Source organism: Taudactylus pleione, unplaced genomic scaffold, assembly GCF_031769625.1.
Source record: "Taudactylus pleione unplaced genomic scaffold, aTauple2 ptg000032l, whole genome shotgun sequence".
In the NCBI taxonomy this organism is placed as follows: domain Eukaryota; kingdom Metazoa; phylum Chordata; class Amphibia; order Anura; family Myobatrachidae; genus Taudactylus; species Taudactylus pleione.
In genome coordinates, this window is record NW_028284434.1 from 34,287,195 (window position 1) to 34,311,588 (window position 24,394).

The window sequence follows — 24,394 nt, forward strand, 5'->3', positions numbered from 1 at the left end:
ACAGTAAACATATTCCAGTGTATAAGGAAAAATATAGAATATTATCCCAAAAATATAAATGACACACATAAAAAAAAAAAAAAAAACACAAGTAAAGAAAAGAGGGGGAGGGGGAGAAAATAAAAGAAATGCCACACTATACAAACACTAGAGTGTCATCACGGGCTTCGCCTGAATAAATGAAAGCTTAGTAAAACCAACTAGTAAAGTTCTTTTATCAACTTAACAAATAACATATATCATACTTGCCAACAATCAGCTCCTTCCTTCCGGGAGGGAGCTGATTGTCAGCTAACAGCGGGGGGCGTAACCGGACATTCATGTCACATTGAGGTCGTGCGAATCCCGTCACCGCCCCCCCCTGCTGCGGGGGTTTCTAGTTTATTCTGGGGGGAGGTCGGGAGGCTTGTCTGCCTTTCCAGGGTTGCCGGGAGAAAACGAGACGGGAGGAAGTGAGGGGGGGTGGCGCCGGGCCCCTCTGGAAGCCCGGGCCTGGGTAAACTGTACCTGCTCCACCCCCCTCTCAGCGCCCCTGAGTATGCAGACCCATCGCAGAGTGAGTGACAGGAAGTACCAATTGGGGGGTGGTGACAGGGGGGAGGTGGTCGGAGAAACGCAGGCGTGCCAGTGTGTTCGCCATTGCAGGAGCGTGCACAAATTAGCGACAGCGTTGGCAGATGCGGTGAAAGCTCTCACTGTGTGCAGGAAAGTTAGCTAATTAGTGGGAGGGTCAGACCTGACTTATATGTGCGAGTGGCTCTGATGTACTTCGATGTTACCGATGTTTTGGCTGGATTGCAAGGTATTACGGATGTGCAAGAGAGTAAGTGGGGGTCTGCATGTTGTCCGTGTGAGTGCTTTGCGATTGCAATTATTAGCATACTTTCGCAGCAGACCTGCTAGCGCAACTGAAGCTTACTTCAGGGAGTGTAAAATGTACATCATACTCATTGTGGTATAAGGTTTTCAAAGGAGGAAGAGACTCAGAAATGGTGGAAAAGAGTTTGATAACAAGATGCTTAAGTAGGGAAATATGAAGATATTCTGGACATGAGAGAAGAGTGAGTGTTATGCTGGCCTTGTGTAGTCAGAGGTGCCACCACACTCTGGGCCTGATTCACTACGGATCGCTATTGCGATTACGCACGCAGATGGACGATTGCTGCGTACTGAGCATGTGTACGCATTACAGTGCACGTGCGCATAAGTTCCACTGCGATCGTGCTGTGGTCGCAGAGACTACCCTGACCCATGGCAGAGTGATTGACAGGAAGTGAGCGTTTGGCGGTGGTGGTCAGCGAAACGCACATGTGCCTGTCCGTTTGGACACTGTTAAAGGGGCGTGCATAAATTAGCCACTGCGACGGTATACGCAGCTTAAGTACTCACTGCGTGTGAAGAGGTTAGTAATTTCTGAGTAAGGGCAGACCTGTTGTAATTGTGCACGAGGGGCCGATGTTGCTCGAAGTTCCCGATGTATATGCAGGTATTACAGATGTCCGAAAGCGGTAGTGGGCGTCTCTATGCTGGCTTTGTGATGGCAGTCAGTAGCATATTTTCGCAGAATATCTGTGTACGTAATCGCAGCTGTGATCGCAATAGCGATCCGTAATGAATCAGGCCCTCTGTCAATAGCCTGCACATTTCAGACTGGAAACTTTTCCTGTCCACAAAAAATTCATGTTGACCAGAGGTTTTCTAATGATTTATGAGAAATTACACATCTTTGAGAAATAACAAACCCGATGTCACGCTCTGGACTCTTAAAACCAGGTCCCTGTCCAACATAGGTCCACTCACACTGCACATCGCTCCCGACTGGTGCTGTGGTCTACTCAGGGCTGTGATTATAGGATGGGGAGGACGTCCAGGGGCCCCCACACTGCCGCAAATACTGTCCGGAACATGGCCACTCGGGACTCTGCCTGGCCGGCCCCTCCTGGCAGCGATTTACAGGCTCACAACACACAGTAGCGCACTCTCCCTGCTGAACACACCGTGGTTGCAATGCTGACTGTGGAAGCTCTGCCCCCTCGCTCATATGATGCCACGATTCGTGCTGACTGTGGAAGCTCTGCCCCCTCGCTCATATGATGCCGCGATTAGTGGGTGTATGGGTAGGGACGGGGCCTAATGATGTGAGGTGCCCACCCCCATCAGGAAGCTGATGATGCAGCTGTAACAGCAGGTACTGTGTGCATGCTCTCTGTCCCTTTTTTCCTCTATCCCCGTAACTCCCTTTCTCTCTCCCCTTCCTCCCTCTTTCCCTCTAACTCCCTGTTCCTCCCTCCCTCTCTGTCACTCTCCCTCCATGTCCCTTCCTCACTCCCCCCCCCCCTCTGGCCGGGATGCACTAACGGAAAATGCGGGAAAACCCCTGTTTACTGCATTTTCTGTATGCATCAATCAGCTGGCCGCCGTGCTCCGATGCGGGGGGCAACGCCAGCTATTGCTGGCATTACCCTATAGAAGCCTATGGGCTTCTACCGCATCACGCTGCTATGAGGGATCCAATCGGATCCCTCCCAGCATGCCCCGCGGCTGCCGCATCACTCATAAACCCGGAAGTCCACAAGGCGGCAGGGATCGCAAAGGACAGCTCTTATCGAAAGAGCTGTCCTTTGCTGTACAGATCGCATATGTTAGTGCATATGCGATCTGTATAATTGCGGTATCCGGTGGTAAGTTTTGCACTCTGCTAGTGCATCTCGTCCTCTGTCTCTCTCTCTCTCTCTCTCTCACACACACACACACACACTTCCCCCCGCTCTCTCTCTCAAACACACACACACTTCCCCCCTCTCTGTCTCTCTCTCTCACACACACACACACACACACACACTATTCCCCCCCCCTCACTCTCAAACACACACACTTCCCCCCTCTCTGTCTCTCTCTCTCTTTCTCACACACACACTATTCCCCCCCTCTCTCTCAAACACACACACTTCCCGCCTCTCTGTATGTCTCTCTCTCTCACACACACCCTATTCCCCTCTCTCTCTCACACACACACAAACACACACACACACTTCCCCCCTCTCTCTCTCACACACACACACTTCCCCTCTCTCTCTCTCACACACACACACTTCCCCTCTCTCTCTCCCTCTCTCTCACACACACACTTCCCCTCTCTCTCTCACACACACACACACACACACACACACTTCCCCTCTCTCTCTCTCACACACACACACACTTCCCCTCTCTCTCTCCCTCTCTCTCTCTCTTTCAATCTCTGTATATTCCCCACTTAAAATCCTGCTTTTGCCCCTGGCAGTGTATTAGATCATGTCTGCTATGCTGCCGGCAGTTGGTTCCCAGCAATGTCCCAGGCATGATATAGTATTCTGCGACCTTGCCAATCCGTGGAGAGGTGATCAAGCCTCGATGCGGGCAAAACGCGCGTCCTCTTTCTCTACATGACAGTCTGCTGATATTCAGGACAACCCAGTCAATGCACGGACTGGGCTCCACTTTACCCCACACTGGTAACGTATAAAGGCTGACAGATTACCATGTCTGGTCAGCCGGTTAGACTTATGAAGTCCTAGCCTGTCTCATATTTATCTCTCCTTTCCATGGCTATCCCCCAATTGCTATTTTGATTTGTATACAACGCATTCCTGCCACATAGCTCGCTTCCCATTTATGGCTGCTATTTCTTGTGTATCCTTTGGGATTTCTCTGTGTGATATATATTAAGGACATTGAGGTTGTATGCTAATCTGCCTACTGCAGCATTAATATGTAATTTTGGGCATTTTTAGTTGAGGCAGAAAACATTGACAGACATTGTTTAATTGCAGGGGATTTGTCTGGATAAGGAGGGTTCTAGGCAATTATCACAATTATTAACAATATATTTTCAATGATGTTCCATGTTTATGTGATGATTGCTTTTAGTACATGTGTACTTTATGTGTTTTGTCAGGCTTTGTTACTTTGTTTGTCACCAATGTAAAGTTCCTATTTTTCTGTGTACGCTTGGAACGCAGTATTATAATTTTTTGATACAGTTACCTATGTGATATCCTTTATAAGTTATATATGCTCATGTTATATATGCCAAACTGATTGCATCACAAGTAAGGTATGCCTATGCATCACCTGTCTTGACAGCAACAAATTATCAATTGGACCTCTCTGCTGAGAATAGTCCTACATTTTATAATAGGCTCAGACCGTGTGCATAGGGTGAATCCCCATATATTTTCAGTAGCGATGGTCTACAGTCATACTTCACTGATTATGCCCTAACACGTCTGATCTTGGAAGCGATCCAGTGATAGGCCTGGTTAGTATTAATGTGGGGGACCACTTAAGAATACCAGGTTCTGTAGACATATATTGTACTGTTTAATGGGGATCATAGGATTGCATACTGTGTAGCCTATATACCGATCTCTATGGTATTTGTTGCATTACTCTATAATTAAGCATATTCATTGTAACCCATAATTTGGTGTGTGGGGTACTCTGCAGAAATTGTCTACTATATTTTCGCCATTAATAATTGTGTATGTACCTGGTATGTTTTTACTATAATTAATAAAAGCTATATTTTACTTTACTATTAGGAATTCTTATATAAGTGTGCCCCAAGAATAGCCTTACTTTTTCTTCTGTTAAATACTCTGTTATACTTAGGCTGTGGGAGCACCACCAACAATTTTTTGGATGTATAAATTATTCATAGACATAGATGGTTGGTTATAGTAATTATAGTTATGTTTCTGTGCGGAATCCTCCCTGTTCACTTTTGCAATCCGTGGAGAGTCAAGGTAAAGCCGGGTACACCCTAGATGATATGTCGTCTGATCTGGAAAATCGGACAACATATCGTCCACATCTGCCAGTACCGGCTATGTTGCTGACAATGCTCTATACAGTGCATCGTCAACTACATCATCTGTCGGATCTGCATGCAGGACCGACGGGTGATATAATCAGCGGGGGCCATGCTGCCGAATGTAGCTTGGCCCCCGCCCTCGCGCTGTCGCTCCTGGTATCTGCAGGTGTGTTGCACATGCCGATGCCGGAACCCCCACCTGGTCCCACCGCCTGATAGATCGTCTGGGTACACATCGTTAAGTGTGTACCCAGCTTAAGGGGCATATAGTCACTGCATGAGGCAGTGGAAATTTAGTATATGGGGCCCCCAGAACTTAGGGCCTGATTCAGAGCCGGACGTTATGACAAGAGCACTCGCTCTGAATCAGGGCCCTCCTACCTAAAATTGGAGCGGCTTCCTGGCCGCTCGCATAGCTGTGGATGACCACCCACAGCTTATGCGAGCGGCCAAAAAGATGGTCGCGATGGTCAAGACCATCGCGACCATCGGGCTTGCGACGAGTCCCTGCGGTAGGGTATCGCTGCCGCAAGCCCAGGAGTGCTTTTGGTTCTATCAGAGCCAAAAGCACTCCCACTGCGGTAGTGATGCGGTAGTAATGCGGTAGGCGTTCCCATGGGAACGCCTCCGTCTGGGCAGCAACGCCCCCGGCACGCCCACCAAAGGTGGCGTGCTGTCATTCACCATCGACAGCACGCCCCCTTTGGTGCAAGGCTTGGCCGTCGCTATGCGGGTCCTGCGCATGCGCACGACGGAGCTCCCTCCGTCATGCGCACTAGGGCACCATCGACCCGCTTGTGAACGCTCAGCGCACCCGAGCGGGTCTGAATCAGGCCCTTGGTTTCCCCGGGGCCCCGACAAGCCTTAATCCAGCTCTGGGTCTACTCCTGCCCCATCTGCTAAGTGTCCTGTCACTGAGCATGGAGATGGCTCTCAGCAGTCACTTGCTCACAGCGTGTCTCCCCATCATGATGGTATACAAACTGCACGCCAGAAGGCCTGATTCAGACCCGCTCGCAAGCGCATAGCGCTCGCAAGCGAGTCGATGGTGGCCCAGTGTGCACGTGCGGCGTGCGCACTGCGCATGCCCCAGAGCGAGCACAAAAAGCACTCACTCCGTGGGGCGGCTGTCGATGTTGATCAACAGCTCGCCCCGTTTTGTAGGTGTGGCCGGGAGGTGGCTTCACAAATGGAGGCGTTCCCAAACGAACGCCTGCCGTTTGTGGGAGGCCCCACTGACATCACCAGTGATGTCAGTGAGAGAGCTTCCGGCTCTATTACAACCAGAAGCTTTCTGGGGCTTGCGGCCACGAGACCCTACCACAAGGCTCTCGTCGCAAGCCCGATGGTCGCGATGGTCTTGACCATTGCGACCATCATCCTGGCGGAGGCCGCAACTTAAAAAAGCAGCGCCCACCTTGATTCAGAGAGAGCGCTCGCTTTTTAAGAGCGACTCTGAATTAGGCCCAAAGTTCCCTCCAGAACAACAGTATGGGCGACACCTGACGATCTTCCTCCACTCAGAGCGCTGCTTCCAAACCAGCTGATCACAGCATCCAATCCCTGGGTATCCACCCCTATAAATTCCATTCCCTGACTGGCCCTCATTGCCAGTACAATGTCGCTTCTTGCTGAAGTTACAGCTTAGTGCTGAGGGCCTGATTCAGATCCGGACGCTCTGACAAGAGCGCTCGCTCTGAATCAGGGCCCTCCTACCTAAAATTGGAGGGGCCTCCTCCACCCACAGCTTATGCTAGCGGCCAAAAAGATGGTCGCGATGGTCAAGACCAATGCGACCATCGGGCTTGCGATGAGACCCTGCGGTAGGGTCTCGCTGCCGCAAGCCCAAGAGTGCTTTTGGCTCTATCAGAGCCAAAAGCACTCCCACTGACATCACTAGTGATGTCAGTGGGGCCGGACCCAGACGGTAGGCGTTCCCATGGGAACGCCTCCGTCTGGGCAGCAACGCCCCCTGCATGCCCACCAAAGGGGGCGTGCTGTCACTCACCATCGACAGCACGCCCCCTTTGGTGCAAGACCCATAGCGACGGCTGGCCGCCGCTATGCGGGTCTCGCACATGCGCACGACGGAGCTCCCTCCGTAGTGCGCATGTGCACTAGGGCACCATCGACTTGCTTGCGAACGCTTAGCGCTCGCGAGTGAGTCTGAATCAGGCCCCGAGCTCCCAGGTTCTCTGTATGTGAATGATCCCAGTTTGTTATATCCAGTTCCTATATCTGGTAAACAAGTCTCCTATACCATCTTGTACACCAGTGTGGTCTTTACCACTGAGACTTGTTCTTACAGTCACCATCGGTTCCAGACGATACCTCCAACAATCTGTGTCATCTGATGCTTCCAAAATTGTATTCATATCAATTAATATCTTTAATTCATCAACATCGGTCCCAACCGATCAAGTTCATCAATTATTAACATCGGACTCATATCAATTAAGTTCTTCAATTCTTCAATATCAGTCTCAAACCGATAAAGTTCATCAATTCTTCAACATTGGATTCAAATCCATCAAGTTAATCAATTCATCAATATCGGACTCATATCGATTAAATTCTTCAATTCATCAAGTTCGGACTTATATCAATTAAGTTCTAATTCATCTACATCAGTCCCAACCGATCAAGTTCATCAGTTCATCAACTTCAGATTCAAATAGATCAAGATCTTCAATTCATCAACAACTGTCTCAAGCCGATCCAGCCCTCAATCCAGCATCATCGGTCCCAATACGATTCTGCTCATTCATTCAGTATTATATATCCAGTTCCATTTCAACCTGCTGTTCAATAAAGAAATTGTATTCCTGTCCTTGCCTTTCGGGCCCATCATCCACTGCTGTATCTCTACCTCCTTACATCAATACATGATGATGTCCTGGCTCAAGCCACCAAAGTTCCTTCACGCCTCTCAAATCTCCTCTTTAGCCTTCCACGCCTGTTCCAACCCAAACCAACCCTCAGGCGTGACAAATGATAATACAAAACAGAAAATTTGCCAAAGTGCTTTTACTCCAGAGGGACAAGGTCAGCTAGGAACTGCCTGAACCGTCTCTGAATCTATCTAGAACCTGATATAATGTAGCCTAATAATGGAATACAGTCCTATTTGAATATGCACTTTTCTAGTTTACAGTTTAACAGTTTCCAAAGGTGGATGAAAACCTCTGCAACATGGGAATGATGAGATTGGGGACCACTGTAGAAAATTAAACAAGATAGACAACAAAAATTTTTGAAAGGCTGTAGGTGCATTGCACAAGACATCCTAAAAGGCAAACCTTTCAGGAGGTAAGGGTAACACAACGGTCCCAGAACAGGACTTTCTTTTTGAAGAGAACGTGATTGGCACATAGGGCAATAATTATTCTGGAGTTCTATGTCGAATGTAGTCGAAGACAGGGAACCCCTAAAATAATAGGCCTCAAGGGGGTATATTTACTAAAGTGTGGGTTTTTAGGAGTGGAGATGTTGCCCTTAGCAACCAATCAGATTCTAGCTATTCTAGAAGGTGCTCCATAAATTTTAAGTAGAACTAAATGGTTGCTATGGGCAACATTTCCTAAAAACCCTCACTATAGTAAATATACCCCATGGGAGTAGGTGTCCTTATATAATGCCCCGAACAAGAATGTCAAAGGAGCAGTCTGATGTAAATTGGTATTATTGGAAATTTTACTGCTGTCTATGGGAGTTAAAACATGGGAGTTTCAAGTGGAAAAACTGGCAGACCCAACTTGGCCACCAAGAGGGAAGAAATAAATGGGCTTTGCTGCAAATGCCGTATCAAGTGGGTACTAGACAGGAATGGCAGGTAACAGAAAAATACACGGAATGATGGAGAGGCAGATAGTACTGTACTTTTTACAGAATAATGGCAGATAGAGTCTTGATATGAAGATACTGAAATGGATCTGCACAGGATTCAAAAAGAAGTGAATCAACATCAATGTCCACAAGGAAATTCAAATAGTTGGGTATGGAGCCAAAAGGTTGTGAAAGGGCAACAGATTCCAGAACTAATGTACTGGCAAGTTTCCCGTGCACAGTCTAGGTTTAAGTAGCCCGCCCAGGCACTCCAATTGCAACTGATAGGCAATCCATTTTACAGGTTTTGGTCACAAATTCAGATAGTTTTTGATTTGTTACCTGCCAGGATGCTGCTTCTTTCTTTAACTGTAATTCATATTGTAACAGGGTGACAGCATTCAAATCTTTAAGACCAGTCCAAATTATCCAATATATACTGTCATTGAAACTGTACGACAGCCCAGAAGGTGGATCTAGCCTGACTGCAACAAGAAATTTCAAATTATTATTCCATCTTAATTTTTATACTGTTTTGCCTCCATTATTTACCATGGTTATGGCACAAAAATAAATATAAAAAATGAACTTTACAAGGTCAACTAAAGATGAACACATTTTCAGATGTTTACTTATTAAGAGCTGTAAAGAAGTCGTCACAAGTTACCATAACTTAGGCAAACGCAGGGGGGGTTTCCGTCTGCCTGGAAACCCCCCTCGCCAGCCCACACCATGACCACAATATAAATAGTAATATAATAGAATTTTACAAGTGCTGCATGTTATTCTCACTGTCACAAATGAAATGATTAGCACCACCTGTGGATCTTTTAACATGTATCAGCTAGTAATAAATAACCTGTGCACCAACTAGGAGATCTGGAAAACATGCACTTTTAGGGATGTGATGCTATAGAGCCCGATATGTACATATATGTCCAGGGCAGTGCTGTGATTCTCCCAGAATCCCAGACTTGAACTAATGCTCTGGAATGGTGCCCACATCTAAAATAAAATCATTCAGCTCAGGCAGGATGGACCTACTGCCGCATATAATGGCTTATTATGATCGCTGGTCCTGTACATGCTGGAATTATGACTCACAGTACACTTTGTATGATGCATATTATAGCTGGTTAAGTGTTAATTCTACCCTCTTCATGGACTGGCCACACTCACTCTAAAGTCAAGCATTTGGAAACTCCCCTCTAGAAATCCTGCGTTTGCCACTGCATAAGGGGCAGATAGTAAATTGTGGGGTCTCCTAAAACTAAACTTAATTTTCCAAAGTGTCTTCCTGACACTTTTCCTGTGTCCCAATCCAAAAGCCTATTTTTACGCTGATTAGGCAAATACTACACTGTGTAAAGTTAATGCTGTCCAGTCTGGTTAGTGCACCTGTCTGCTGCCCAGTGAGGAGATGCCCAAACTAGTGAGCCAGCTTGGTAGTGCTAGTGTGCATACTGTTCATGCCCTGGCATTTGACATCTTCCTTAGCATTGAATAAAGTGTAATTGTATTGTGAAGTGGTTCCGGCGCTTCCTGTGATCTAATGAAAATCTTTTCTTTTTGGTATTTTTCTCCAAAAATATATGAAAAAGAAAAAAAATATATATTGTGTAAAACCTTAACAATGTTTTATAAATCGTGAAAGGTTGATATAAACTCACCCTTTAGAAGTAAGTTGTAGACGTTGGACCCAATTTTCACCGTGGTCCTCCGGTGGTTGCAGAATGCAATGTTGGCCTTTAAGGTGAGGTATTCAATTCCTTCCACACGTAGTGTTGTAAATGGGGAAATAAATACAACAAGCCTCCATGGTACAGATCAATTTACCCAATCCAAGATTTTACACAATATGCAGTGTACTCACCTTGAATGGGATATATTATACGCCTTGGACATTCATTTGCTCATCCCGATGTCCGTCGGTATATTACTATGGGTCCTTATACCCAGTCCAAAAATAATTGAGGATATAGACTAATTTCTTTATAAAACAGTAATTTATTTCTTAATCTGTATATGATATATCAAAAAATAAATAAATAAAGCAAAGATAATTCAAAATCTTAAAAGTAGAAAAAGGAGAAATTAATGAGTGGAGGATTCTAATAATGAATACCTAGCAACATGTTTCTCAGATCCTACGTCTGCTTCCTCAGGCTGGTAACTGAGAAATGAACAACCTGGCCCTTAAGTAGGGAACTAAGGGCATGTTTAATTAAGTGTAATGATGATTGACAGGAGCTATAATGCTGATTGACAGGAACTATGTGTGTTTAAATCTTAGCCAAAATTACTTCTGAGTGTGTCTAAAACACCTCTGTAGTCATGTTAAAAACTGCTGGGGACCATAAATCCCCAAATTATATGTAGAAAAATATATATATATATAAAAATATAAAATGTGGAGGAGGGAAGGGTTATAATCACAAGATTGGGTAATTAGTGAAATAAATAGACATTGCAGCATTGAGACATGAAAGCCTCTCTACCACTATGGTGAAAGTAATTAATTAACCAGGGAATAAACCTGGTAAGAAAAGGGGCAACCCGATCAGTGCTGTGGTGTACGACCCATCAGTACGAATGGTTGCCTAAATGTGCAAGGTTTATAATCTGGAACGGATGACAGTGGATGTGTCTATATGTATTAAGTGTAAAGGGGATGTGATTAAGAGTGAAAATGTGAGACCATATGTATGCTTACATATCTAATGTAAAGAAACATAAAAATTAGGTAATATCAGGAAATAACTGTGTGAACCCTGTGTTTTAATGTAGTATGTGGACACTGTGTATTGTGTGTGTGCTGAAATCCAACTATATGTAGCCATCATACAGTGAAGGAAAATCAATAAATCATATCATGATTATACTAGAAAAAAAAATATTAATATATGGAACATGTCAAAACAATTATATCTTAATATATGTAACCTATCAAAACAGTAATTTCTCACAATCTGACCATACTGACTATATTGTGAGATAGTAAACATAGATAAATGCAGAGAACAAAAAGGTAAATACAATAGGACTGTCACCTGTACAAATTCAATCTGTAAAGATAAATATAAATCTTTGACAATATAAGGGAGAAAAAAAAGGGGGACCAGAGAATCTAAAATCTAGGATAAAAGGTTTAGAGAAAAGCTATCAAGTCTATATCAATGGTCAATCCTATAGGGAAGAGTGTCTTCAATTTATAGATCCAATAGGTTTCTTTTTGAGACAATTTGTTTGCTCTATCGCCTCCTCTCACCCCTAGATGGATCCGGTCGATGCCAATGACTTTTAGACCTTCTGGATTACTTGAATGAACATCAAGAAATTGTTTGGAAACACTATGGGTGGCCAAGCCCTTCTTTATATTTAAAATGTGTTCCCTGATCCTGTTTTTCAGTGGTCTAGATGTTTTCCCAACATACTGTAATATACTGTAACCATGGACATTCAAGTAAATATATCACATAGTCACAGTTATAATTAATATTTAGTTTAATAGAATATTCTCGTTTGTTCACATTTGAAACAAATTTATTAGTCTTGAGTCCATATTTACAGTATATACATGAGGTGCATAAAAAGAAGCCTTTTTGGTGAATTTTTAACCAGTTTACAGAAGTTTTATTAAGTGATGGTGGAACTGTAGGGGCCAGAATGCTTTTAATGTTGGGAGCCTTTCTGAAGATCACTTGTGGTTTGTTTGGAAGGTGGGTGCCTAAAATTGGGTCACAAAGAAAAATGGGCCAGTGTCTGTCAATGATTTTCCTTATATTTTTGGATTCATCATTAAGTCCTGTGATGAAGGGTATAGAGAGCTCTTTAGTTGTGGTGGTGATCTTTTTTGATAGTAAATCTTGTTGGTGTAGTCTTTCACAGTCAGTTCTGCACTTTTCCAGAAGTGGTTCGGGATATCCTCTTTCTTTGAACCTATGGGATAAATATGTTGCCTGTTCTTTATATACTTCTAGATCTGTACAATTTTTCCTGATGAACCTGAATTGACCCTTGGGGATAGTCTGTACCCATTGAGGGTTATGGCAGCTGGTGGGCATTAGATAGTTGTTGGAGTCCACGGGTTTGAAATGTGTTTTGGTTTTAATATGTCCTTGTTCATGGTAAATATCCAGATCTAAAAACACAATATTATTTTTACTCACAGTGGACTCAAACTTGAGGTTAAGATCATTGGTGTTAAGATAATTTAAAAATTATGATAAAACACCTTCATCTCCCTTCCAAATAAAAATTACATAATCGATATATCTTCGCCATAGGACCAGGTTTGCACCAAAGGGGTTGTTGTTCCATGTTTTGTTGTATTCCAAATATCCCATGAATAAATTTGCATAACTTGGTGCAAACCTGGTCCCCATGGCCGTGCCTTGTATTTGCAGATAAAATTGTTTTAAGAGTTTAAAATAATTGTGACTTAAGATGAATAAAATACTGTCCAAGATAAAAGAAATCTGTTCATGTAATTGATTCTCTTTATCCAAGAAGAATTTTGTAGATTCGATTCCTTGATGATGTCTAATGCAGGTGTACAACCTTTTTGTTCTCTGCATTTATCTATGTTTACTATCTCACAATATAGTCAGTATGGTCAGATTGTGAGAAATTACTGTTTTGATAGGTTACATATATTAAGATATAATTGTTTTGACATGTTCAATATATTAATATATTTTTTTCTAGTATGATCATGATATGATGTATTGATTTTCCTTCACTGTATGATGGCTACATATAGTTGGATTTCAGCACACACACAATACACAGTGTCCACATACTACATTAAAACACAGGGTTCACACAGTTATTTCCTGATATTACCTAATTTTTATGTTTCTTTACATTAGATTTGTAAGCATACATATGGTCTCACATTTTCACTCTTAATCACATCCCTTTTACACTTAATACATATAGACACATCCACTGTCATCCCTTCCAGATTATACACCTTGCACATTTAGGCAACCATTCGTACTGACGGGTCGTACACCGCAGCACTGATCGGGTTGCCCCTTTTCTTACCAGGTTTATTCCCTGGTTAATTAATTACTTTCACCATAGTGGTAGAGAGGCTTTCATGTCTCAATGCTGCAATGTCTATTTATTTCACTAATTACCCAATCTTGTGATTATAACCCTTCCCTCCTCCACATTTTATATTTTTATATATATTTTTTTCTACATATATTTTGGGGATTTATGGTCCCCAGCAGTTTTTAACATGACTACAGAGGTGTTTTAGACACACTCAGGAACTATGTGTGTTTAAATCTTAGCCAAAATTACTTCTGTCAATCAGCATTATAGCTCCTGTCAATCATCATTAAACTTATTTAAACATGCCCTTAGTTCCCTACTTAAGGGCCAGGTCATTCATTTCTCAGTTACCAGCCTGAGGAAGCAGACGTAGGATCTGAGAAACATTTTGCTAGGTATTCATTATTAGAATCCTCCACTCATTAATTTCTCCTTTTTCTACTTTTAAGATTTAGAATTATCTTTGCTTTATTTATTTATTTTTTGATATTTGCATTTTTCTATATTTAAAATTTTCATTTAAACATTAATTGTTGTATGTTTTTTGAGGTCTGGTGAAATTAACTACATACCGCTAAGACCTTTTTATCATATACAGATTAAGAAATAAATTACTGTTTTATAAAGAAATTAGTCTATATCCACAATTATTTTTGGACTGGGTATAAGGACCCACAGTAATATACCGACGGACATCGGGATGAGAAAATGAATGTCCAAGGCGCGTAATATATCCCATTCAAGGTGAGTACACTGCATATTGTGTAAAATCTTGGATTGGGTAAATTGATCTGTACCATGGAGACTTGTAGTTTTTATTTCCCTATTTACAAGTACAACGCTATGTGTGGGAGGAATTGAAGACCTCACCTTAAAAGCCAACGTTGCATTCTGCAACCACCGCAGGACCACGGTGAAAATTGGGTCCAACATCTACAACTTAATTCTAAAGGGTGAGTTTTTTATATCAACCTTTCATGATTTATAAAACATTGTTACGGTTTTACACTATATATTTTTCTTTTTCATATATTTTTGGAGAAAAATACCAAAAAGAAAAGATTTAAATTAGATCACAAGAAGCGCCGGAACCACTTCACAATACAATTATCCTTTTGAGGGGCCTTGTTGAAAGCTCCTGCTGTTCCTGGCTGCATTCTGGGTCTATCGTTAGACTTCAAGGTGAACATAGCGCCAGCCACTTACATCTATTGAATAAAGTGTGTCACAACACCCATCTGGATCTGAGTGGAGGGCTCATTATTTGTATCCTGTTATCATAGCTGTATTAGGCAAACTAGGCACCCACCTAGGGACTATGGGCCTGATACAGCATGGATCGCAAGGCTGCGTTCGCACACACCCGCTCGTAGCGAAACTGTTCTAATGAATGCAATCGCACGGCAACGACAGCACTATACCAAGGTGCCCATCGCTGTATAATGTCACCCACTTTGCATGACATGCATCCGCAAGTCAGCTAAAACATTGGTAACATCAGAACCATTCGCACAGTTGTGGTTGACCTGACCCTACCGCACAAACTGCTAAACTTCCTGTCACCACCTAGACCTCTGCCAGCATATGCAATCGCAGGGGCTTAATTAAGCACGCCCCTGTAATGGCGTTCAAACGCACAGGCACGTCTGCGTTTCGTTGACCACCACCCCTCTCCACCCCAAAACAGTGACTTCATGTCAATCACTATGCAATGGGGCTGTGTACTCACTGCGATCACTTCCCGATCGCAGCAGCCGGTTCGCGCATGCGCAGAGCACAAACATCGCCCGGCTGCAGCCTTTGCGATCCAACCTGAATAAGGCCCTATGCCCACAGAGGGGCCTTGCTTGCACTAACCTGTTTTTAGATTTTATGATTTTGTTTTCATTTGACAAATGGAGGAGGGTATTATGGCCAAACTTTTAGCTTGCCTAGGGCCCCATAGGGTGTTAATGCAGCATTGCCTGTAATATGTTGAAATCAGATATGTGGTGGGTTATGTAATATGTCCTGAGATTACAGAACCATGTGATTTCAATGAGTTTGCGCCTAAATTTAAAGCTGCAATCAGTTATTTTGCTGGCTTTGCCTGAATACCGATTGCCGTTTTAAATTTATAACTAAACTTTGATTATGACGTTCATTATAACTAATAGGTCAGTAAAATGATCATATTGAATTGCTAAAAAAATACATCCCTTTTACTCAAATCAAACTCATTTTTGTATTTTGTACTTGAGACAGTTTCTGCTCTCTAATCCCCTACAAACCTGATGTTTACTATACCTTGCCCCATTGTTTTATAACGATTTCCATCTAAAGCTGATGTAAAAAAGTGCACCTCTTCCATCATACCTACGCTCTTTGACAGGAAATGTAGATTAATTAGCACAAAGCAAAGTGCATACTAATGTAGTACCATTGTATCATTCCCAGCAATTGCTGATCTAGGTATCTCTTGTTTGCTTTTAACATGATCTTACTTCCTACATTCAAGTATAATAATATTGCTGCATTTTACTTACTGTTGCACATCGGTTGAAATTGTTTAATCTCTGCTAGAGTATTGCTAGCTGAATCGTGTACCATTATTTCATAATTATCCATTTCACTAAAAAGCAAATTTGTTATGTTGCAACTGTATGAGTTCTCTTCATATGAAACGGATACAAGATCGCATTTCCTAGCATTTACATCTTCATTTTTTGCAGAGCTGTAAATAAAACAGATGATAGTTAAAAATCAAATTAATTACTTTTACACACATTGTAAATCCCCCCCCCCAAAAAAAGGAAGATACATGCCACACTGAATTAGCAACATGATATCATGTGCATTGTTCCATCTTTAAATAAGCACAATTTTATAGCACCTGAACAACCAACAGGTGAAAAAGGGACGAGGAGGATAAAGACGTATGAAAAATAGGATGAGGAGGAGGAGGAAGGAAGAGGAGGATATAGAAGAATGAAGGAGGGAAAAATAGGAGAATAAAGAAAGAATGAGGAGGAAGAGGAAGGTACCTCTGGGCCTGATTCAGACCCGGTCGCGAACGCTGAGCGCTCGCAACCGGGTCGATGTTTGCCCACTGGGCATGCGCACGACGAAGCCGGCTCCGTCGTGCGCATGCGCAAGCGCAAGACTCGGCTAGCGACGGGTGCTCCGTCGCTCCGGGTCTTGCACCAAAGGGACGAGCTGTTGATGGTGATTGACAGCTCGCCCCGTTTGGTAGGCAGGCAGGGGGGGTGGCTGGCCAAACGGAGGCGTTTCCATGTGAACGCCTGCCGTTTGGAGGTGGCCCCACTGACATCACCATCTCTCTGGGGAAGCTCTCTGGGGCTTGCGGCCATGAGACCCTACCACAAGGGTCTCATCGCAAGCCCGATGGTCGCGATGGTCTTGACCATCGCGACCATCATCCTGACTGCTCACAATAGCTGTGGGTGGTCACCCACAGCAAAAGCGTCCGGCTCTGAATCAGGGCTTCTGTCCCATGTCTCTAGGTATTTATTGACTGGACCTCAGTGAGGATCCATTGTATGTGACGGAGGAATGATGATATGACATGTGGTATAAACAGATAGAAAAGGCATATGGATTTGGTACTTCTGCCAAGTAAGTAGCTATGTAACTAGAATATCTCTCTGTATTGCATGGCAGTCTGCATAATGCCTTTTGCATTGTATGGTGATCACTAGGATGCTCTCTGTATTGAAATTGGGCACTAGGATACGCTCTGTATTATATGGCAGTTATTACGACGGAGAATGGTCTAACATTATATTAAATTACAGCCACACCACTTGCACGATGGTCATGACTATCCAGGTGGCATCATGTGGAAACCTCATTGGTGGTAAGGGGTTCCAGTGCCTAGGGCAGCTGGAACCATTAATCAGGCCCTATCGCAAGTGCACATGTCAACTTACAGCAAATGTAAACTGCCCTCAGTCACACAGGGCCCTAATATTGTGGTTATGGGTTTAGCACTTTCCCTGCAACATCTGTAGATGTATCGGCTGAGACACCCATTGGTGATCTTGTGAAGAGAGAAGTGAATGATCCAAAAGATCACGTAAGAAGTACAGGTAAAACTATAAACATGGTTTCAAGGGTTTTGATTCATTTTATAGGTTCTCCATATGATTTGTCTCTTATATGGTGGTGGGCAGGATTAACCTTTTGCATTCCCACTGCCATGTCACAAAAACAGGAAATGTACTGTACATAAATACCATGGACACACCTTACATCCTCAAAATACCTTGGCAGCATCAGCTGCAGCTGTGATTACAACCATGGCTGACATGATAGGCACAATTCTGTGGTGGGTAGGTACTGTAATGCTGACACTTTGGGGGATACATTACAATGCTTGACATAATTCTGAGGCTATAAACTATTGTGTATAACTTGAATGACTAATTATTATAAATATATTAAAAATATTTGTTCCAATATCAAACTCATTATCAGTTTCATTCAACGGCATGGCAGTGTAGCATAAAGCATAGAGTTTATGCTAGCAAATAATGCAACTTGATCAGACACATGATAGTGAAGGGGGAAAACACCAATGACATCACAGAGATACCAGAATCTATCTACAATCTGCCCACACCTGCCTGTTATGTAGAGACAGAAAATCTATAACCAATCTTCTGTGCTGCTTTATGTCTGCCAGTATTTTCTAAATATGTTACTGTTTTCAAAAAGTTCCCAGTGCTGTTTTTTTGTGTTTTTGTTTTTGTGGTCCATTTTATTGATATGCTTGCATATAACAGTATACAGGATTCTATCTCCTATTATTCCAAACAAAAATATATCTACTTACAGTGTGAATGATCCATTTCCAGAGTGTGTCCCACTGTACCAGATGCAGCTCATATAGTTAACATAATTAGCAAGGCAGGTCAGGTTTTCTGATTCATTGTCTGGATAGATGGGAAAATGATAGAAACAAATCAGGAAAGGTTAAAATCACCCAAAAAACTTTTTAAAGAACTCAGGTTCCCTACCAATTGTTGTTTATGGGGCAGCCACCCGAGGATCCAAAGGTGAAAGGTCTGTGTCTTGGGGGTGCAGGGAAATTAATATTTTAGGTTGTCGGGTTTGTTACTGTACTTTAGATTTATTTTAGTTCCGGCTCGGAATACATGCACATACTTTTAGTAAACACTGGATGCGTGTTTGTAACTATGGGGTATATTCAATTAGCCACGAAAAGTCCTGCCCTTATCGTCTGCGGACTTTCCACCTACATCGCGTGTTTTTTGGAGAAAATACTTTTCGTGCGTGCAGCCGCCTTTCACCCTATTCAATTCCAAAGGACGAAACTCAAACAGGCAAAAAGTGCTGTCAGATTTGGGGAAATCAGCCTGACACCCCACAAAAAAATGCACTGACATGGGGGATCACTATGGATACCCCAGAATAGCCCTGCTGAAGGTATTTGGGGTGCTTAAATGCTCTCAATAGCTGCTAATTAGTGTCTTTGCACAAGTGGTGAAGAATAACATTTAGCAGGTTTTTTTTTAAAAATAAGTAAATTTGGGGTACATGAAAATGGGTGCAAGCATGATTAAAAATTGCTAAAGTGAGGTTTTAAAAATGCACCTTCAGCAAACACCTGTATTCAAAAAAATACCAGGGACATACATGGAGTCTATTTCACTAGTTTTTAAGTTTGTCCCCCAACTTTGGACTTTTTGCTCCCAAAGTGAAAGTACTTTTTTTGGGGTGATCTAAAGTATTTTTTTGATGCAGTTTACCTTTGGGGGGCAGACCCAAGGCTGCAGGGGTGTTGCCCCAACTTTGCACCCCAAACCCCCAATTCTGCCCTTTTTTTCGCCTGCATTCAGAGGCGAATCTTTTCCACTGGTTACGAGGCGCAGACTTTTCGCACCGGCGAAAAGTCTTTAGAATTGAATACGGGGATAAGTTTTTGCCTGGCAAAATGACGCCACCGGCGAAAACTTTTTCGTCGAAAACGGCTTACCGCGGCTAATTATATGGCCTTATGTTGTAGAGATCATTGTAGTCTTCAAATTTGTTGAAATGCGCCGTGGGCTTGGTTCAGCAAGGATCGCAGTTGCTAATATGCACACAATCGGCTGAATGTTACGCTCTGCGATGCATACACATACGCAGAACACGTGTGCAAAGCGATCGCTTAGATCAGGCAGTGACTACGCAGACCTATTGCAGAGTGATTGACAGTAAGTGCTGTTTGTGGGTAGTGATGGGGGGGTGGTCAGCGAAACGCAGGTGTGCCAGTGCATTTGAACGCCATAGCAGGGGCGATGCCCTACGCAGCCTGAGGCCTGATAGCGTACGATGAAGTAAGGTCTGACCTTGTGCAATTGTACGTGAGGCTGCGATGGTACTCTATTGTACCGATGGTTTCGCAGTCTTGCTAAACATTACGGATGTGTGTAAGGTAAAGTGGGTGTCCTTATGTAGTGCTGCGACAGTATAATGATCGCAATGGATTAGCATACTATCGCAGTTGAACTGCATGCATAATCGCAGCTGCGATCCTTGCTGAATCAGGCCCCATGTGTATATAAGCATTACTGCAGTACATATAAAATGTAAAAGAGAGAGAGAGATTTCTCATACAGTATGTACCAAGCTCCAGAATGTGATACATTCAGGAGTTTAGACCTGGTAGGTAACGCCATCTTTATATGGCATTACCCAATAGAAGCCTATGGGGTTCTATTCGCATTTCTTATGGGAGGGATCCAATCGGATTGATCGTAATTAATGACAGTATGTACCCCATAGTGGCCGGATGTACCCCATCGCAGGAGCGATGCTTAGCACATCCTGCCCTAAGATTTCTCAGAACACAGAAGCATAACATGACGCTATTTCCCCTATTTATTAAGGGGCAAAGAGCCATATTGCAGAGTAAAATTGGTGGTTTTGTTTGTGATAGAGCTGTGTAGTATTCCATCACCCCTATATCAGAAGATAATCCTAGGAGGTATCCGGATGGTAGACAGAGAGCCAGTGGATAGACATCATAAGGTGGACAGTGAATAGGTTGACTGGCTCAAAAGGTATATAGGTCAATATTCAATAGGGTCAAAAGGTAAGAGGGACAAATGTTTGACAGGTCAAAAGGTTGACATGCAATTGGTCAACACAAAAAAAGTTGACACATGGTTTTCATGATTTTTCATGATTTCTGGGGTTGGGGTTAGGCACTAGGGGGAGGGTTAGGGTTAGGCACTAGGGCGAGGTTTAGGGTTAGGCACCAGGGAGAGGGTTAGGCTGCGAGTGTGTACGCAGCTGTGATACGAAAATATGCAAATGTCGCATGCACTCGGGGATGTATTGAGGTGCCCACCTGCAGTTTTGCAAATCCAAGCATCTGTGTAAATTGTCACACAGGGCCAGATAAAAGGGGGAGGGGGGGCGACAGGGGTGGTCCTCCCTGGGCCCCCACACATTAAGGGCCCCCACACCCACTGGTGTTAAAGTGGACCAGAACGGGAGACGGAACAAGTTCCGCCATCGCCGGCCCACCTAATCCTGCGCCGCAGGGGGGCTATTTGCCAGGCACCCACTGAGATTTTGTTACCAGCACTGCATAAAGAGCACCACTACTGGGGGCACTGCATAAGGGGCACCACTACTGGAGGCACTGCATAAGGGGCACCACTGCTGCGGGCACTGCATAAGGGGCACCACTACTGCGGTTACTGCATAAAGGGCACTACCACTACTGGGGCACTGCATAAGGGGCACCACTACTGGGGCTCTGCATAAAGGGCATTACTACTACTCGGGGCACTACATAAGGGGCACAACCACTACTGGGGGCACTGCATAAGGGGCACCACTACTGGAGGCACTGCATAAGGGGCACCACTACTGGAGGCACTGCATAAGGGGCACCACTACTGCAGGCACTGCATAAGGGGCACCACTACTGAGGGCACTGCATAAAGGGCACTACCACTACTGGGGGCACTGCATAAGGGGCACCACTACTGGAAGCACTGCATAAGGGGCACCACTACTGGAGGCACTGCATAAGGGGCACCACTACTGCGTGGCACTGCATAAAGGGCACTACCACTACTGGGGGCACTGCATAAGGGGCACCACTACTGGGTGCACTGCATAAGGGGCACTCCCACAACTGGGGACATTGCATAATGGGCACTACCACTACTGGGGACATTGCATAAGGGGCACTACCACTACTGGGGGCACTGCATAAGGGACACTACCACTACTGGGGGCACTGCATAAGGGGCACCACTACTGGGGGCATTGCATAAGGGGCACTACTGCTGTGGGCATTGTGTAAGAGGTACTACTACTGTTGGCATTATGTGTATTAGGGGTACTACTCTGGGCATTGTGTAAAAGGGGCACTTGTACTATGTGGTGTAATGTGAATCAGGGGCAGTATGTGTGGTGTAATGTGGATAAGATTGTGCAACTGGTGAGTAATATTTCATGTGTGTGCCTATATGTGTGTTTTTTTCCCTGTGGGTGTATATTGTGTGTTTTTTTTCTTGTGTGTGCTTGAAGTTTGATTTCTCTGGGGAGACAGTGCTAAAGGGGTTCTGTCACTCGCTAAGTGTCCTCCTTTCAGTATTTAACAAACAGCACTAGGCTTAGCTTATCGCTGCTTGTCAATGTACCGCTTATGAGCGATATGGTCCCCATTGCACATACCCCCATTTAGTCCATATTTAATAGGGGCCCCCACATGTTTACCCAGGGGACCCCACAGACCTTAATCCGGCCCTGCTGTCACAGCATATGTGTGTAAAGATACAGCATCAGTTGCAGGTCATTCGATTGTTGCAGCCCTGAGTAAGCGTATGGTCCCGCAGAATGGCTGTGGGAAATGAGATCCCAGGGGCCATATTCTTTCATATGGGATCATAGCCACACATGGACATGATCCCGAAATGGTTGCGACACGCTTACGTTCTTTGCTACTACGTCCTGTTACCTCCCCTAAATGCTCCCCGCCTGTCAATTACACTGTGGGTAAATAGTCGCTACAAGTGACTACGGTAATGTACTGTACCTTCATGCATGAGCAGATTGCCGATTATAACAGCGAAAACATCGGCATATCGTACAACTCTGAATCAGGCCCAATGTTCATATATGGCACAGATGCAAATGAAATCTAGCCAAGGAACAACGCACTAACGTTGGTAAAGAAGGAGATGAGGATTCCGCACTAGAAGTATTATCTCATTTGTTAGTACAGGGCCTAATCAGAGTGGTACTCTATTAGCACAGTAGCCGCATCTTGTCACTCAATTGCTGTGCTAACATGTGCTAATGCTGTGGGAGGCGTCCAAGGACGCAGCATCGGATCACTGTACGAGAACATTGGGCATCTGAGTGACCTTCAGGTTACTGGGGATGGTGATGTATTTTACGCTGCTGGGGCTAGTGACGCTGCATACAAGGGTGTAGTCACTGGCTTCAGCATGTCCAAAAAATGGGGCCGAAGCCCCCGACTTCTGGAACGCCCCCTGTGAATCAGGCTGTGGCGTCCGGGCACTGCAAATGAGCTCGCAGAAGAATTTCTGCACATATGTAATACGGATCCTGTGCATGCGCAGCTCTTCAAACATCACAAATCATCGGGTTTGCGTACAAATCTGAATCAGCCCCCATAGTCTCTATATCCTATTTGTAAATTTTAGTTATAATTAGTATTTTGGTATTATTAAATGGAAGTGCTACCACTTTAACCTGTGTATATAGGGCCTGATTCAGTACGGATCGCAATAGCGATTACGCACGCAGTCTCACCGCAAAGTTATGCTAATGTCTGGGATCTCTATGCAACATGCAGCCTAACATAAGGATGCCCACCTTACCTTACACACATCTGTAATACTTAGCAAAACTATCGGTAACATCGAGTACAATCGCAGCCTCACGCACACTTGCACAAGGTCTGACCTTACTCAGGAATTGCTAACCTCATCGCACACAGTGAAAGCACAAGCTGCTAACTTATGCCTGTGTAAGCATTCCTCTTGTGTATGCTCGTGCAACAGAGGGTCCTTCCTAGTGTTCTTCCTAGGCGCCTCCACTTCCTAGCGAAGCGGGCAGGATGGGGAGATAATTGGTAGGAAAAGGGCCAGATTAAAGGTGGGCGACAGGGGCGATCGCCCCTGGGCCCCCACACCTGAAGGGCCCCCACACCGAGCCATCGGGGTTAAAGTGAACCGCAGTAGACAGAACCAGTTCTGCCTCTTCCGGCCAACCTAACCTCGGCGCTGCACGGAGACACCATTTGCCAGGTGCCCGCTGGTTGCAATCTCCCTCCCCGCAGCGGCAGCCAGAGCTGGAGACTGGAGCTCATTCGTGAGCTCCGGTTTCCGGCTCATGTAGTGCACTAAGGGAGAGACGTCATGACGTCTCTCCCATAGTGCAGAGGAGCAGCCGAGCGGACCAGATGGCAGCCGGAGTGGGGCTTAAGGTAAGTATGACCATTTTTTTCTTTTTAGCGCAAGCGGCTTTTCTACAGAAGGCATTGCTTGGGGGGGGCATTACTACTGGTGGCATTACTCGGGGGAGGGCATTACTACTGGGGGCATTACTCGGGGGGGCATTACTACAGGGGGCATTACTGGGTGGCATTACTACTTG

At 44.3% G+C, this 24,394-nt stretch overlaps 1 protein-coding gene across 1 annotated transcript in view; it reads right to left on the minus strand.

Moving 5' to 3' along the window:
• The window catches only part of LOC148539027 (interleukin-9 receptor-like), a 33,112-nt gene that overhangs the window by 7,547 nt on the left and 1,171 nt on the right, over window positions 1-24,394 (minus strand). The window contains exons 2-4 of the mRNA XM_088451921.1: window positions 18,579-18,678; window positions 16,270-16,457; window positions 9,023-9,165 (exon numbers count right to left, since the gene is read on the minus strand). Of these exons, the coding sequence (XP_088308047.1) occupies window positions 9,023-9,165; window positions 16,270-16,457; window positions 18,579-18,678 (431 nt within the window). The remainder of the gene's footprint in view (window positions 1-9,022; window positions 9,166-16,269; window positions 16,458-18,578; window positions 18,679-24,394) is intronic.